The sequence below is a fragment of the Cynocephalus volans genome, chromosome 4, assembly GCF_027409185.1.
Source record: "Cynocephalus volans isolate mCynVol1 chromosome 4, mCynVol1.pri, whole genome shotgun sequence".
In the NCBI taxonomy this organism is placed as follows: domain Eukaryota; kingdom Metazoa; phylum Chordata; class Mammalia; order Dermoptera; family Cynocephalidae; genus Cynocephalus; species Cynocephalus volans.
The window spans coordinates 38,059,908-38,077,736 of record NC_084463.1 but is presented as its reverse complement, the minus strand read 5'-3'; the positions used below and the strand labels follow the sequence as shown (position 1 = coordinate 38,077,736).

At 37.9% G+C, this 17,829-nt stretch overlaps 2 protein-coding genes across 2 annotated transcripts; both read right to left on the bottom strand.

Moving 5' to 3' along the window:
• Positions 1-3,742: 3,742 nt before the first annotated feature.
• LOC134376023 (olfactory receptor 2T11) lies at positions 3,743-6,679 on the bottom strand. The gene is made up of 2 exons (XM_063094721.1): positions 6,614-6,679; positions 3,743-4,705 (listed from the first exon to the last, which is right to left on the bottom strand). The coding sequence occupies exons 1-2, from the start codon at positions 6,677-6,679 to the stop codon at positions 3,743-3,745; spliced, it is 1,029 nt and encodes a 342-aa protein (XP_062950791.1).
• Positions 6,680-14,963: 8,284 nt separating this feature from the next.
• On the bottom strand, positions 14,964-15,935 carry LOC134376022 (olfactory receptor 2T2). Its single transcript, XM_063094720.1, has one exon. It carries the CDS (start codon positions 15,933-15,935, stop codon positions 14,964-14,966), a length of 972 nt encoding a protein of 323 aa, XP_062950790.1.
• Between the last annotated feature and the right edge of the window lie 1,894 nt (positions 15,936-17,829).

Genomic DNA, 17,829 nt, shown 5'->3' with positions numbered 1-17,829 from the left:
CCTTCCCCTGTACTGTGGCACTTGGAGTAACTTATTTTCTTTTAAGTTTTACAGAATAAAATGAAGGAAACTGTTAAGAAAGATAGGTAAAGATATAAACTTCTGGTAATTAGAGAAATATGTCTGGAGAAAAGACAGAAAACACTTTTAGGCAAATTATTATTTGGGTTTTCATATGATTTACTGTATTTTTTCCAATTGTTTCTGAAGCAATTGCAGAGTAAAAACGAGGCACAGCATGTAAAGCACCATGTCTGATGGGGGACCAGCTGCACATGTAACTATGGTGAGCTAATGACAGTTCACATGTAAGGAATCTTAGCACGGCCAAGTAAGATGTCAATGTCCCACTAATCCACCTCCCACGCAATGAGGTGGATATCATGACCAGTCAATTGTACATATGAGGAACCAGGCACCTGACGATGGTAACTGCCCATGCCCCATAGGACTAACACTCAGGTGTTGTGTCTCTCAAGCCAGAGCCCTTAATCCAGAATATACAGGGTACGGGGGAAAATAGTACTGATGATGGTCATAATGATGATAACTAACAATTACCAAGAATAGTGATCCAGGATAGAGCTCTCCTTATGGTACATATTTCTTTCTTTCTTTCTTTTTTTTTTTTAACAAGATGACTGGTAAGGGGATCTTAATCCTTGACTTGGTGTTGTCAGCACCACACTCTCCCATGTGAGCCCGGGGCTGGCCCTGCTTATGTTCACATATTTAATGCTCACTCAAAGGAAGAAACTGAGTGCCAAGAGGTGAAGTGACTTGCCCAAGGCCAGAAGCAGTGGTGCTGGTGTGAGATCCTGTTGGGCTGTGCTCTTCAACACAGAACGATTGTGCTTCTGGTAGTGATGGCAAAGACGACTAAATGCCTGCTGAGTACAGAAAACACTTAATTTCTTAAACAAAAAGAAAAGCGAAGTCACCGTCAAGTCCTTTAAAGGTACACGTATTACTATTCCATTGTCATTCATGGTTTTTTTTCTTTTTTCATGCTTCTAATGATACCTGCTCTTTTAGAGGATACAACAAGAGTATACAGTGTTTGTTTAGGATAATATTATGTTGCTAATTAGCCACAAGGAAGTAGAAGCGTGAAACCGACATAGCTCCATAGTAACACCCACTGGATGTCTACATGAAATCTGAAAATAATTACTTGGGGATTTTTATTCATTTATCGATCTCTCCTCCTGGTGGTGACAGATCAGCAAGCCAAGAAACAAAGGGGGAGAAATATAAATGTTTCAGATACAATTGCAAATGTCTATGAGTTCAGTGCCTGAGCTATAAACTATTCAGTGCATTAAGGAAGACTCTTGGTGAGAGCTGTGCCCAGAGAGAACCCACTGAAGAGTGTTACATGGCTAGATGACAAGGGCAGAGACCCCAGTGCCTAAAGAAGCAACAGATACAGGCTTAACATCAGTTCCAAGAATCCCCTCCACATTCTTGACATTAGATTAACTCTTAGCAAGACAGGTACCTGGTGCAGAGAGGTTAGGTAACATGCCTGGAAATAAAAAGACCAACATTCATGCTCTAGTGAGTTTAACTTGAAGCATATGGCCTTAACACTACTAAATTGCCTCTGAAATTGGGGAATGAGGTGGAAATAATTGAAAACCTACTATTACTAGGAAAAATACCTTGTACAAAGCAATTCATTCAAGAGCTGAATAGTCAGTTATTGGGCATACACAAAGGTAGGGGACAGAGCATTTTATTGGATTCTCTTAGACATAGAGGAAATTCACGGAGTACAACTAGGAACGCTCAGGGCAGGGACCTTTTTCCACACTAAATGGGAACCCAACCATCACCGGCAAAGCTCAGAATACACAGATAATATTTTGGGGGTAGAGCTATATTTAACTGTCTTCCACAAGCATAAATAATTGGTATTTTGAAGTGACAATGTCGCCTTATGATACCAAATTATGGTGCATTATACAAGAAGCTCCACATTGGCAGGAATGCTGGTTGCACTGCTTTTACTTAGCCAAAAAGACCAATTTATTGAACCAAACAGCTATGAAACATATATTACATGATGGAAATTATAGGCATTGGAAAAGCATGAATGGAAACGACTTTTATTTTTACGTAAGGAATGATAAGTCTGTAGTACTAATGACAGTAATGGCTGTTGCCGTTATCTTGTCATTGTTGTTACCTTACGTAATCATAGTTAACACACTGAGTGCTTACCATCTGCCGGGCACCACGCTGAGTACACATCATGGATTATCTGACAAACATGCTTTGTTGAATTAATAAATTCAATCCCAAGGGGGGTTTTAAGGAAGCCTTGTAATCTGCCTAGTTCACTAACTTGTCTGATCTCCAAAATGATTCTCTTCTCTCAAACTTTTAACAGGACCTCTCTGTTCTTCACTCACAGAAGCTCTTCTTGATTCTAATGGCACTGAGAAGATAGAAGCCATCAAAGAGAGCATGCTTGCCTCATATGTGCTCTGCCTTTCCTCCTGCTGCAGTCTATGAACTCACATGAGCATGCAGTCATGCTCACATGAAAGGTCAACACTGGTTTCTACGCTCTCTGCCACTCTCAAAGGCCGCCCCTCAAAGCGTCTTCCATTTCTCATCCAGCATCGATTTTCTCTTTGTACTAATTCGTTCACACAACAACAACAAACACATTGACTGGCCTTACGTGCCCTTCTAGCTGTGCTGAATTTCCTCACACTTCTTTCCAAAAAAAATAAAACCTCTAAAACTTCATAGTCCCCTCATCTTGTCCACTTCATCTCCCTTTATTTTACCCTGAATCCTCTCCACTATAGAGATAATGATCCTTTAAAAAATGTATAACATATCATGTCACATGTCTATGGACAGTTCTTCAAAGGCTTCTCTTATTACTCAGACCTAAATGTAAGGTGCCTCCAAGTGCTGTTGTTGAATCACACAAAGCTGAGAAATTTGAAATTTCTGGCCATGGACATTACTGAGCTATTATACTCTCATGGAAGGTGGCATGGCAGTGTTCTACGATGTTAAATATTAGAGTCTATTCCATTTGGATAGGTGTGTAATGCTTACACATTCATGTATTCGTTGTCAGTTTTGTTTAATTCATTCACCATTCATTGTGACCTAGCATTTGACAGTTGCTATACTCAGCAAAGACACTGAGCATAATGCTTATAGCATACGAGAACAGTGTTTATAGTCCATTAGTGTTTATTCCATACTGGAAAACATGATTAAATTGTGTGATCGCTCTTCTTTGTCACTTGTGGTTTGGTATTCTTTTACTCTAGTGTTAGAAAAAAAATCACAGAATTTTTGACACCAACAACACAAATTTTGTAACTTTATAAGTAGGTTTGTTTTGTTTTGGTTTTGGTTTTTTGGTTTTTTTGTTTGGTTTAACAGTGAATAAATTGCAAAGAAGACCTAGTTCAGAGTGAAAGGGTTGCTATGAACTCCAACATTTGCTTTTTTTTCTCTACAGACATGAATCAAGACCAGGCAGATTCTTTAACTTACTTAGTAATAAATTGCTTTTGATACTTCACCAAAAGGTCTGTACATAACAGTGAAACATCTTCCCTTCCCTCCCTTGGGGGCAAGAATCCAGACAGGGTGAATCTTCTTAATTGTCAAAAGTATACTTTGATAGTTGACCAAATAATCTTTAGTGAAAACAGAGTACATGAAGGAAGTTCTTAGAAGGATCTATCCTCATGTTAATTAATCTCTAAGCATCACTTGTTGCAACTTTCTGAGCAGATGAACAATGTGCAAATATCTTTTTAAATGCCCCCATGACATCCTTGTTTCTGAGGCTGTAGATCAGAGGATTGAGCATGGGTGTGACAATGGTATAGAAGGCTGACACCACCTTGTCCTGCTCAGGGGTGTGGAGTGACTGGGGCAGCACATACGTATAGAAGGCAGCACCATAGAAAATGCTGACTACAGTCAAGTGGGATGAACATGTGGTAAAGGCCTTTTTGCGGCCTTCAGCAGAGCGCATGCGGTGCACGGTTAGCAAGATGAGAGAGTAGGAGGTGGAGATGATGGAGATGGGGATGAGCAGCATGAGCACACAGCAGATGTACATCAGGGTTTCATACAAGGACGTGTCAGCACAAGCCAGTTTGAGAACCGCAGGGATCTCACAGAAAAAATGGTTGATTCTGCGGGAGCCACAGTAGGAGACATTCATGGTGATGGGGGTGAGCAGAAAGCCATCAAGGGAGCCACCAAACCAGGCACCAGCAGCCAGCAAAAGACACACCTTGCGGTTCATCAGGACTGGATACCGCAGAGGGTTACAGACAGCCACGTAGCGGTCGTAGGCCATGAGGCCCAGCAGGAAGAACTCTGAGCCAATCATGGTCAAGTAGAGAAATATCTGGATGCCACAGGCCACAAAGGAAATAGTCTTTTCTTTGGAAACCATGTCCACCAGGAGCTTTGGGACCGTGGTGCAAATGAAAAGGGTGTCCATGATGGATAGTTGGCTGAGCAGAAAGTACATGGGGGTATGGAGGCGGAAGTCCACCTGGATCAAGAATATCATGACCAAGTTTGCAGTTACGGCTACCACAAAAATAGCGAAGATAACTGTAAACACAATCCCTGTAGCCTCACTGTTCACCAGAAGCCCCACAAGGATAAAGTCAGAGGATGATGTTCTGTTCTTCATTAGTATTGCCTACGACAGCTCCAGAGGAGCAGGAAGACACAAAGACCAGGAAGACAAGCAAGACAGCACCTTCACTATGGGAGAAAACTGCAGTGGAGAAGACATCTCAGAACGTACTAGTCAGGGTGAAACTTTCTAGAATAGAATGCTAGAGAAAGACAAACCCAAAAATGCATCATAAAGCAGTAACTTGGCTCTATTTCTGTTTTTTATATTGTGTCTAGGTCATTCTGCTATAGGTTATGGTACTTGCATAATAAAATCGGTGTATGCTATACCGGAGTAGAGTTTTGACCATATCTGCTGTGTTCATTCTGTATTTCTAGCATCCAGAAAGTTGTCCAATTCATAGAAGGGCTGAATATATACTGGTTGGAGAAAAGGATGATTGATTCATTTATTGACTGAATGGCTAAACGAGAATGAAGTGAATAACTCAGTAAATAAATGGTTAGGACAATTATAGGGGTTTCATGAATAAAGTGTTCCTTATTTTTTTGTTCTTCTTTTTTGCTGCTGGTTCCTAAAATTGGACCTTGTCACTGTTGCTGGCACTGCTTTGTTATCCTCCTCGCAGATGTTTCTTCAAATATTTTCTTTGCTCTATAATTTATCTCCAAACAGATTCCAGAATTTTTTTTTTAAAAAGTAGTTTGTGCCACTAAGCTATTTCCCTGAATTTCTTCCCAGTGCTACTGTGGGTTTGGAAAATGGCTGAGGGAGGTTAAAAATAAAACGTTGGCAGCTTGAAGCTATGTCACCAACAGACATGCAGGAACAAGGAGTTAACCAAGGTAGATGTCTGCCAATATTTACCTACATTGAGGCCAGAGCTAAACCCAGAACTGAAAAGCTATGGGGCAGATATATGAGAATGGAATTAAAGATTTAAATGTTTAAAAAAAGAGAGAGAAGGAGAGAGAAACCACACATGCAGTAAATTGATCCCCAACCCCCATCATTAATAGTAAGCCTGTGGCTTGAGAATCAATCATTTTTGTATGTGAAAGTGAGAGTCCAATGAAGAGGGAAGCCCAGATGCACATTACAATTTAATCGTTTTATTCCATTCATAGGATGACGGCCAGATAATCTTGGGCTCACTATCTAGGCTTCCCAGATTTAGCAAATTAAAATACAGGATGTTCAACTATATTTTACTTTCAGATAAACAGCAAAAAAAAAAAAAAAAAAAAAATGTTGTAGTACAAGTTTGTGATCTACTTACACTAAAAGAATTTTGATGTTTACTTGAAATTTAAATTTAGCTGATCGTTCCTTACCATGCTGGAGTCATATCTGGTTTCACAAAGGGGCGAAAATTATGACAGTGAAAAGTGACCAATGGAATCAGTAAAACCTAACCAACAGAATACTGAAAAAAAAATACTTATTTTGATGATAAGATCAAAATTAAATTGGCTCACTCTAAATTTCCCCTGATTTATAATTTCAAATTACTCTGAAAGGAGCCCAAGACTATTGCCTCATTTATCAGTCCTTCCAAAAATACCCTGTAGCTAAAACTCTAGATGTTTATGTCAGTGTGGGTCTTCATCTCCTGATTCATTCGTTTAATTGTATTCCATTTCCCAAGGACAATTGAAAATAAATGTTCTCTCAAAATATATTTTTGTTAAAGTTTATTAAGAGACATTCTATTTTAGATTCCAAAAACTTCTTTAAAAAGCTGACCCACACTAAAGGGGAGAGAGTGGGTCTTCTCTTTGTCATATTACGGGAATTCAAGTGTTCCACCCAAAAAGTAAAAAATAGTTAAAACAAAATCTGTATATTTTTACCGTGTCCACGGCTAGTGGCCTAACTTAATCCATCATCATATTTCACCCAGGTTGTTCCAGGAGCTTTCCCACAATTTTTCAGCTCTCAGGCGTAAAAGTGGTCTTGGGAACCTACATCACACCATGTCACTCTCTGCTGAAAACCCTGCAATGGTGCTTCATATCCCACCTTAAGGCCCATGATGTTATGAAACTTTTACCCTCTGAGGTTATCTCCTGCCTCCTCCATGTGTTTGCCCCTGTGCTACAGCTCTGTGCTGACCTCCCTGCTGATCTGTTGTCCCCACTCTGGGGGGAGCCCCCAACCCCAGGCCTTTGTCTCCCACATGCTCTTGCCTGGGGCTCCTTCCCACATCTGTACAAAGTCATCCCCTCATCTCTTTCAGGACTTTGCTCTAAAGCCACCTTCTCAGAAATGATTATTCTTCTGTTTCAACTAGATGATTTCATGCTTTTTCCTATTTTTTAATGCCTTCTGACATATTATATATTCATTTTGTTGCATTTATCTCTTTTCTTTTTTTTTTTGCTATATTTTAACAGCTTTATTAGGGTTAGGGTATAATTTGGCATTCAATAAACAGCACACGTTTAAATTGTGTAATTTGATGAGTTTTGACATATGTTGTAAGCTCCATGTGAGTGAAGAGCTTTGCCTGTTTTGCTACCTGTGTGCTCCCACCATCAAAAAGAATGCCTGGCATATTATAAACATTTTTTGAATAGTTAAATGAATAATTCTCAATCACATGTGGTCAGTATTGAAATGGTACACTTCCAGTAGAATTCCTCTAGAATATTTTTGGTTTTGTTTTATAAAATGTACTAAAGAGAAATAAATTTGTTAAAATCCCAGGTCTTTATGTTTATCTTCAATTTTAAAAAAATTGCTATAAAATAGTATCCAGTCATATTTTCTAAAAAGAAACTTAGTTCTAAGAAACAAAAGTGAATTACAAGTTGCTAAGCTCAAACAGCAATACAAATTTTATTTCTAAATCATTCAGGTTCATATATATAAATTTGAGACAATTACTCCCAATGGCTTAAACTCAATATACTTAGTTATAGAGTAACTAAGATGTCAGCATAATTTATAACCAAGGAGAGACTCACCACTTCTTCATGTATTCTGAATCTGTCCTTGCTATGATTATTATGTAAAAGATAACTGTAGCTTCAAATGTTTTTATACATGCAGAGATTGTAATGAAGGCTTTAACGATATAGCTTGATTCCACCCTATATTAAACAGATGAGAAGACAGGAAATAATTATGCATCATTTGTCTTAGCACCAAGTTTCAATCTGCCTCCTATTATCAGAAAGACTGTGTCTTAAAAATGCCACGAGGTTTATTGTTAGTTGTTATCTTATTAAATTTAATAAAGCTGTAATAAACTTAGCTTAGTATTAAATAAAATCACTGGTGGGCAAAATAATTCCCCCACCTCCCTCAAAGACCTCTACATCCTAATTCCTGGAACCTATGAATATGCTCCTTTACATGGCAAAAAATACTTTGCAGACGTGATTAATATAAGGATTCTGAAATAAGGAGATTATCCTTGACTATCCTATCGGTCTCAATGTAATCACAAAGGCCTTATGAGAAGAGGGATGGAGCAGACTCACAGAAGATGCGATTTTGGAAACAGGTCAGTGTGATTCAACCTTGGCTTTGGAGATAAAGGAAACCACGAGCCAAGGAACATAGGTGGAAGACACTGAGAGATGGATTCTTTCCTCAAGCCTCCAGGAAGGAATGCAGCTGTGTCAACACTGTGATTTTAGTCCTGTGAGACCTATTTTGGACTTCTGATCTAAAGGATTATAATATAATAAACTGATTTTGTAGTAATTTGATACAACAGCCATAGGAAATTGATATGCCAATGAATAATTTTAATAATTTTCTTAGTTTTAAACACAATGAAGACAAGTTGCTAGTAACAAATCGGCCAGCACTCATGTAGTGCTGACTGTGTGCCAAACGCTGTTGTATATGTGACCTAGTCACTCTTCACAGCAACCTCTGTGAAGTCCTTTACTGCAATTATCACCATCTTACAGCTGGAGAAACTGAAGCTCAGAGAAGCCAAATGGGAGAGCTGGGCTCAGGCTCAAGGACTCTGCTATTGTTTTCCATGTTCTGTGCCACTACATTTAGCTGCTCCTGAAAGACACAATACCTTTTTCAGCATCAGTTTACAACTAGCTAAGAGAAGTTAAATGAATACAGGGTATGAAGGTATAATCACACTCAACAAAGATTTTAATTTCTGATCAAAAATTGGCAACAAAATAATATAGTAACAAAATGAAGTTAATTTTTTTTTCCGGAAACTCAAAATTCTTCCTAACTTCTGGGCCAAATCCAGTTATCACATGCCTGCATAAAGGTTCCTCATTTCACATTGAGGGTTCATGGAAAAAAAAAAAAAAATCCTCAGCAAACATAACCTGAGAAAGATTCTGCAAACACCAGGCTCACAGATCTCATTGTTGAACATTCACCATTGAGCAGACATGGTGATTCCCCATCCACAAGGCATGCTCCCAGTCCTCTACCAGTGTCACCACAGTGACAACCTGCAGCACTGTAGAGACCCCTAACCCTTTTGGAGGATCTGAGATTTAAAGGAGATCCTCTGTAATGTGTGTCAGGAGAAAGTGGCAGAGTTCACTCAAAAATGACTCTTGAGGACAACACTATTACTGACAGTTGTGTGAGGAAGAAACAACAAAGACATTTCAAAAAATTAAACATGTGAACCCAATTTAAATAATTAAAATAAAGTGAAACGTTACTGGAGCAATCCTGTCAATGACAAAACAAAAACCATGAGTTAAATTATCACATTTTTTTCAACATCATTCCTCTTTTCTACTATTTCTTCAGGTACAGGTGCTCCCAAATGGGGAGGAGAGGGATATTTTTCTTTAAAATAGCATTTTCAAAAAGACTTAAAGTAAAACGCTAGCTCTGTAATCAGACTTCAGTATTCTTATGGTCTGTTCAATGTTGTTGTGACACACTGTGCCTCTGTTTTGAATGAAAGCTTCCATAAAGGTGGGGATTCTCTGTGAGTTACAGGCATGTCTCTCTACTATGGATTTAGGAAGGCGGTTATGTGGGACCAGACATTTTCAGAATGATCATTTACAATTTGAGCTCGATCAGATTCTCTAGAGTTAGTTATTAAACTAAACATCTTTGGAAAATTAAAGGTGTTCTTGACCTCTACTGCCGACCAGGTGGACTCCTCAGGCCTCTCCTGGGTGAAGTCATAAAAAACTCCCACCACTTCCTCCCTTTAATATGTATTTATAACTACACACTTGGTGCCACATTCCTCGTATTGTATGCTTGGTGAGGCGATGAAATGAAATGTGAAGTCCTTGGTCTGACTCCACTCAGCTGGACACTGGAGGACCAAAGGCACAGGGTTAGAATTTAGGTTGATTCTTCCCTGCAAAGTAAGCACCATGAACCTTCCTCCACAGGATAGGTGCTGGAGAGCACTGGCCAATTTTTCTTTTGCCACAAAGGCCAATGTACAGGGCAGAAAGTCCATAGTGAAGAAATGGGTTTCACCCGGTCTTATGCAACTTGAACCTCTAGTTAAGATCTGGGGTGTATAAACATTGAAGAAAAAGGAAAGATTCTCAAAAATTGCTGATGGAAATGGAAATGGCTATTTTTATTTTCTATGAGAGAGCACCAAGGAGTCTGTCAAGAATCTGAAAAATAATGTATGTAAACTTCAACTCATAGGAAATTTTAGTATGAAAATAATCAGATGAATGGGCAACTTACTCTATGAAAACATATTCATATTCGTGTTATTTGCAATAAGAAAGCAGAAGACACCTAGGCATCTGCTAATCGGACACACACTAAATAATTTAGTACATGGTAGAAATCTAAGAGATCATTGGGATATGAGATGGATCTACATTCATTATCATGGTATGATAGTGTCATTGCATTGTTAATTGAAAAAGGTGCACATATATATATGAGGGTATGTTAAAAAGTTTATGGAAAGAGTCTTGTTGTCTTTTAATACACTTTTCAATTCTTTGAAGAACATGAGCATTCTTCAAAAATTTGGTGAAAAAATTGAATAAAAGGGATAATAAGAATCTTTTCATGAACTTTTTGAAGACCCTTTGAGTATCCTGGGAACCTCTTAACACACACACAGTATATATTGTAATCTTGGTCTTAACAATACTCAAAAGGTAAAGATTTTTACAATTTTTCAAGTTACAAAGGACTCTTATTTGCAAGCAGCCCTCACGTGGGTCAAAATCCTGTTACCCTTTCTCCCTTTAAAGGAGTTTCCCACAGTTTATCCAGGGAGGAAGAAAAGCAGCTTTCTTTATTGAACCTTCATCAGCTGTTCTGAAGCTGAGACCCAAAGACATGGTTTTAACTATGTTCAAACACATTATCTGATTTCACTTTTCCAAGTTTATAAGACACTTCATTAACATCATTTCTCATGGCAGTTAAATACTTTGGAAATTAAGAAAAAGAACGATTTTGATAATGTCAACTACGTATGTCATCCTAAGACTTGCTCTCACATGTAAATTTTCAGACAGTGTTGAAGAAAATATCTTTCTGTTTTCACACTAAGCAAATGTGTCTCGATGGGACTTACCTCCTGTGTGCTCCAGTGGAGAAAGAATATCTACGAAGAATCCAGCAAAAGCCAATGCTGTTTCTTTACATGTGACACAATTTTAAAATACTTAAGAGAAATCACTTAATAATCAGTGAAGTTGGAAGGAATTTTTGTCCAGTTCTCTTCTGTTCAGCTTTACCCTAACAAGCAATTTTATGTGAGCTTGTAAACACCAACTTTTAACTTTTAACTGAAGTTTTCACTGCAACTCTTCAAACCTGAGATACCCAAGAAAAAAAAAAAAGAGAAAAAATAAAATAAAATTTGTGTTTCAAAGTGCTAAGCCTTCTAAAATTAAATGGTTTTCATTCACTTAATACAACAATATTCAATAATATTTACTGAGAACGTATTGTATAGCAGGAAAATTTCTAGGTGCTTGGGATGCATCAGTGAACAAAATAAATATCCCTGTGTTTGCTTATGTGATGAGTAAAATTTAAAGAAGTAAAATAGGCTTAACAAGATGATCAAAGAAAAAAAATAAAGCAATATGGGAGTTAATGCTACAGGTATTAATTTATCACTTTTATATTTTTAGCTAGTTGTACAAACCAAAGGAATATAGTCAAAACAGAAACAGTAAATATTTTCCTGACCTTTGAGTCTCTGGGATTTTGAAGGAAGCACACTCAGGAATGTTTGGTAAATGTGAGACATGACCATGGTAGTCACTCAGGTTTAAGAAGATCTACCCTCAACACAATTAAAGCTAAAAAAAGTAAATAAAAATTCATCTGGTTTTAGCTTATTGTTTACGTGCGAATCAGTCTGTTGTTTTGGCTAAATAACCTATCGATGCCATAAAATCATCTATTACTACAATTGTCCTTCTCGTATACACAACTTCTTTGTAGAGTCAAGATCTAATGTTGCAAGCATTTTGTTTCCACAATGTCGTCAGCTCTCTTAGCAGAATTTCACTTTATTCAAAGGCAGTTTTCTAACCTGGCAGAGATGTACTGTCGTTTTCTAGACAGCAGAAATCTGAACCCTTTTCACCATGCTAAATAATTGCCTAAATATTTTCAGTTTTTCTAATCATTCCCTCTTGTATAAAATCTTACTGAGTATTTAATAAGGCAGCTAAAGTATTTAAATCTCATCTTATGCTTTCCAGTATTATGATTTTATACTGCATAAATATATTTTTTTACTGTACAAATAAAGCAAATTTGTAGGAACAATGGTTAAGTTAATTTTATGTCCATATCCCTCACCTGTAGAAAGACCCCACGGGGGTCTTACTAGCCCTCGGCACAGGTCTTCAGTTCTTTGGTAGACCAGCCTAGCCAGCATCCAACAGAAAATGAACAAGGGTTTTATCAACATATTGCTCATGGGGGACCTTTGTCCCCAGGTGATTCTTAGGGCTAACAAGCTGGCAGCCGCACATTATGATGTGCTTCTGTACTTTGGAAATGGTCTATCAATTAATAACAAGGTTTGGAACCAAAACACCAGACCAGAAGTCAGAAGACATATTCTGAGGTCCCACCTGTCTCTTGCTTGAGAGAGGCAATAATTTGCTGTTAACATCAGCTTTATCTCCCATGGGACTAATTCTTTCTCTAAATATTTCATAGGACTTGTTAGGATCAGAATCAAAATCAGATAATGCAACTGAATGCTTTGAAAAATGGAGACAGTTTTCTCTTCATCTTTTCTCCATCATCTGGAAAAGTGCATGGTCCTGTTGTGGGTATACAGCTGATAATATTAAAGTTATTTTTAAGTTAGTATAATTTATATTTTTTATTTCTATTAATATATTATTTTTAATAAAGAGGAAAATTAGGTAACTGCAATCACCATATGAGATGACTGGGGAAAAAACCTTGGCCACTCCCTTTTAGGGTGGAACTCGTTTCATGTGTGAGGGGAGTGGGCACCTGCCATGTGGATGATGAGATTCAAAAAAAATTTTTTAATAGTATTAAAATAGAGCATAGAACAGAAAAGCTCGCATATCAGAAGTAGCAGGATTGGTGAATCATCACAAAGTGAACACGTCCATGTAACCGTCACTGAGTTTGTTGAATAGACTCTAAAAAACATTGCAGAAGTCCCCACTATCCATGCTCCAGTCACTAACCCCGGTGATATTTCTAGGAACTCACCTAAATGCATTTCTCTTACTTGGTTTTCAGGTACTTTTGAAATATCTATCAATGTATGAGTTGAATGCCCTTGTTAAATGTGAAGAGGATTAATCTTGGAAATGTAAGAACAAAAGTTCTATTAGACTTTAATAAATAGCAACACAGGTCCAGGGCACTCCCTGAGGAAATGAGAAATAAAGCACAAATGTCCTGGGCAAAGGAGAAATGTGAAGTTTGAAGTTATGTGCTTTTATGAAGAGAAAGATCAAGAAGGTGTTAGCTAAGGCAGGAGGAGGGAGAAGGGAGAAGGCATTACTGCAGAGACACAAAGGAATTAAAAGGGAATGGAACCAAATTGAAATAACATTGAGGGTATTTCATAAATGAATCCTGGTCTGTTTCTCTACTTGAAAAAATTCATCCCTCCATGGCATTCTTCCATCTCATTTCTATTTGTTTGTATGTCTGATGTCAGGGTAAACATCAACGCATTAGGAAATGTCAGAGACAAAAACAACCTTGTGATTAGCATATTAAAGAGAATATTTTTTTCACCTACGTTAGCATCAATGGAGAAAACATTTTCACTCTATCCCTATGTTGACACCAGAATAACCTAAGATTGAATAATCTTTGCTTAGTCTTTTTCAACTATGTAACCTCTCAAAGCCTTCTACTGATAGAGAAAGTAAGCAACAGGGAAATCCATACTTTTTCATTTCTTTTATTTCAGGACCTTACAGAAAGGAGGAAGTTAATGTTAAATAAATGGATGGCAGAAGCCTCAGTGTGATTTTGTTTAGTTAATGTTTATCAAAGTTGCACACCTACCAAAATATCACACCTGATCTCAACCAATTAAAAAAGGAAACATTTATCCACCAGCATACCAATGGAGAAATTGAGAATAAGAAAGCTGAGTAACTTAACCCAAGGGAGTTAATTCTTCATTTATCTATTACCATTTTATTAAAGCGTAAATGGAAGTTTTTGTAGGTTTGTAGAAACATTGCAATCTCAATGGCACAGTTAATTTTCAGTCAATCAATCAATAAGCCAATAAATGTTTATTAATTTCCAGGCCTGTATTAGACTCTATGTGAATAATAACATGGAAAGTATCCTCATTGTAATTTCAGAAATAAGACATTCCAAAAACGTGACTAAGAACACAGAATCCAGAATACAATCATATCATTTTCAAAAGCTTTCTAAATAAAATTTCTATACTCTTAGCACTAGAAAATATTTTACTTGTATTGAACGTTTGAAATTAAATTATCAAGGACATGGCAAAACGCTCCTTGCAATTTCCATTCAAAGGGTGGTTGGCAATACAGACACAAAGGACACATGACCACATGTCACATAAAATTATCTGCTCAGGGCTCTGCAAAGGATATCTGGCCTGCCCGTGGTGATTTCTAGTGCTACTTGACTGAGAATGTTATCTGGATTCCAGACAAGCAGGTTGGCTAACGCTGAGATGCTTGTTACCTTTGGCTATCGTTCTTAATTAATGCTTAGAAAAGGGTGATCTTGCCTGTTGAAAATTTGGGATTGTTAAAATGACAACGAGCATTTTTCAGAACCGTAAAAATATTTTCTGGAAAGACTGTGTGTCACTGGCCACAGCACCAGGGATGTTTGCAATTGGTCTCCCCTGTTATTTCCCGGACACTTCCCATGCTCTGATTCTCTGGGAGGAAGCGCACCTCCCCAGCGCTTTTCTTAGAGCTGTGGCCACTTCTTTATTCCTCAAGCTGTATAGAAGTGGGTTGATCATGGGGGTGAGGATGGTGTAAAAGGCAGACACAATCTTATCTTTCTCTGGTGTGTGGTAGGAATGAGGCAGCACATTGGTGTAGAAGGCTGCCCCGTAGAAAATGCTCACCACCATAACATGGGAGGAACAGGTAGCAAAGGCTTTGTGCCGGCCCTCGGGACAGTTCATTCGATGGACAGTGATGAGAATGAGCGTGTAGGAGACAGAGATGATGGATACAGGGATAAGCAGCATTAGCACGCAGCAGGCGTACATCAGGGTCTCATAGAGTGATGTGTCGGTGCACGACAGTTTCAGCACAGCTGGGATCTCACAGAAAAAGTGATTGATCTCTCGGGACCCGCAGTAGGGGAAACTCATGGTAACGGGAGTCAGCATGAATCCATCCAAGGAGCCACCAACCCAGGAGCCCGCCACCATGAACAAGCAAATCCTGTGGTTCATGAGGAGAGGATACCGGAGGGGCTTGCACACAGCCACATACCGGTCATAGGCCATGAGGCCCAGCAGGAAGAACTCTCCTCCAATCAGGGTCAGGTAGAAGAAGATCTGAAGTGAGCAGCCCAGGAAGGAAATGGTCTTTTCCTTGGATAGGAGGTCATGGAGCATCTTGGGGACGGTGATACAGATGTAAACAGTGTCCATGACGGAGAGCTGGCTGAGCAAGAAGTACATGGGTGTGTGGAGGTGGGAATCCACATGGATTAGCAGAATCATGATCACATTGGCTGTTACAGCCACCACAAAGATGGCAAAGACCACTGCAAAGATGAACCCAGGGAATTTGAGATGGGTGATGAGGCCCAAGAGGATGAAGTCAGTAGAGTTCTGCAGAACAGGCTCCATATCCATGTCACGTGGTAGCTCCCTGGGCTTTAGAAGCAGAAAGTTGGTAGGTTAATTATCAACCTGATATTTATCCACGGAACCTACAGTGGATAGTATGTCAGAAGCGATGTGGAATAAAAGAGAGAACATCAACTCAGTATTATTTTGAATTCTGGTTTCAATATTAATAATCTGTATGACATTGCACACACAAATTAATCTCTAAGCTAACTGAATTTCATCATCTGTGGAAAGTCATATAGGTGTGTAATCTGTAGTCTGAATGTGAAATGTAAATGTGATCATTCATATAGAACCTCTTCTAGCATATGCTTTATTTTTATTTTGAGCATTCTTCTGCATACATTTTATAATCTTGTCACCTTCAATTGAAAGTTTCCTGAGATTGGTAACTGTGCCTTATCCCACATATTTCCTTGCAATAAATATGAGGGTGATTCAAAAAGTTCATGGAGAAATGGAATTAAAGGATAATGCAAATCTTTCCATGAACTTTTTGGGTACCCCTCATATGTATGAGTTGATTTAATTTAAATTGCTTTCTGCCATTAAGATGATTACATGGTTATGATCATACACAGATATCCATTTGTGACTTAGGAAATTAACAGAAAATAACCATGGATCCAATAGATCTAGATAACTTTAATTTTTTGACTATTGCTAAACAGCTTTGTGAAAGTTTTGATGCCAAGGCAGTACTGCTAACCAGTTGAGGATCAAGACCCACACTGTCAGATGTTGTGCTGTAAAGGAAGTTCATGTTTTAGGCACAGATCAATTTAAGCACTTGTTTGTTTTCACAGGATAATTTGGGAGTTATTTTTTGTATTGGTTTTGTATACAAAGCCGATTGTCACCAGTCATGCCCAAGATCCATACTGGAAGCATGCCCATTAGCACAAATTGCGATTTGAATGAGGACTACCATGAATTCTGCTTCACAAGCAAGCCTTTGGGTTCATCACCATGGCGGTCTTTCTGGTTGACATAATAGAGTCTGCTGAAATTTTGTAACTTAGTACTGCATCATACTAATGATGACTTAAACTTCCCTTAAATTATTGTTGGGCCAAAATGATAACAGAGTTTCACTGACAGGATGCCATTTTGAATCTATTAAAATGCTATATTATCCTGGGAATCTGTTGTTAGCTGGGTTTTCTCTCCTTACAGTTATTTCTCTACCATGTTACCAATCCTTCATGTTTGTGAGTAAAAACTACAGATGGTAAAGAAATTTCTGAATTTAGAAGGAAAAAGACACAGCAGTATTAAATCCCTCTTGAATTAAATGGAATGAATTCTCATGTTTTTATTCTTTAGTAAGGTAAATGCGCATCTTTTTGATATGTTCAGGGATATTGAGGGATAAATTGTCAATTGTTATTATTATATCATAGAGTGCCTGTCCCTATTTTTGTGACAGAATTACTGAAGGAGCATATTTCTGTAAAATGTTTTTGCCACTAATATTATAGATATACCTGAATATATCACAATAGTCAGATATATATTAGGGTACTTTAAAAAGTTAACAGAAGAAGTCACATTACATTTTAATTCCAGTTTTCCATGAACTTTTTGAAGTAACATCATAATCTCTATAGCATCAAGAAGGAATAAACTCCTCTTATGCCAAAGTAAAAATAATAGGAGCAGTAAAGAGACCCTTTTCCATCTTATGTTCATCAAAGAAGAAGACATATTATGAGTAATATTCCAGATAAAAGAGTAAAATTTCAAAGGGAGAAAATTAAAAGAAAGTTTTTGTATTTGTCTGTGCTGGAACTTAAATTTGTCACACATTATCAGTTGAGGAGGAGAAAAACAAATACCTAAGCATCCAAATATTAACTTTTGACAAGCTTGATAATTTTCATCTACTTTTGACTTT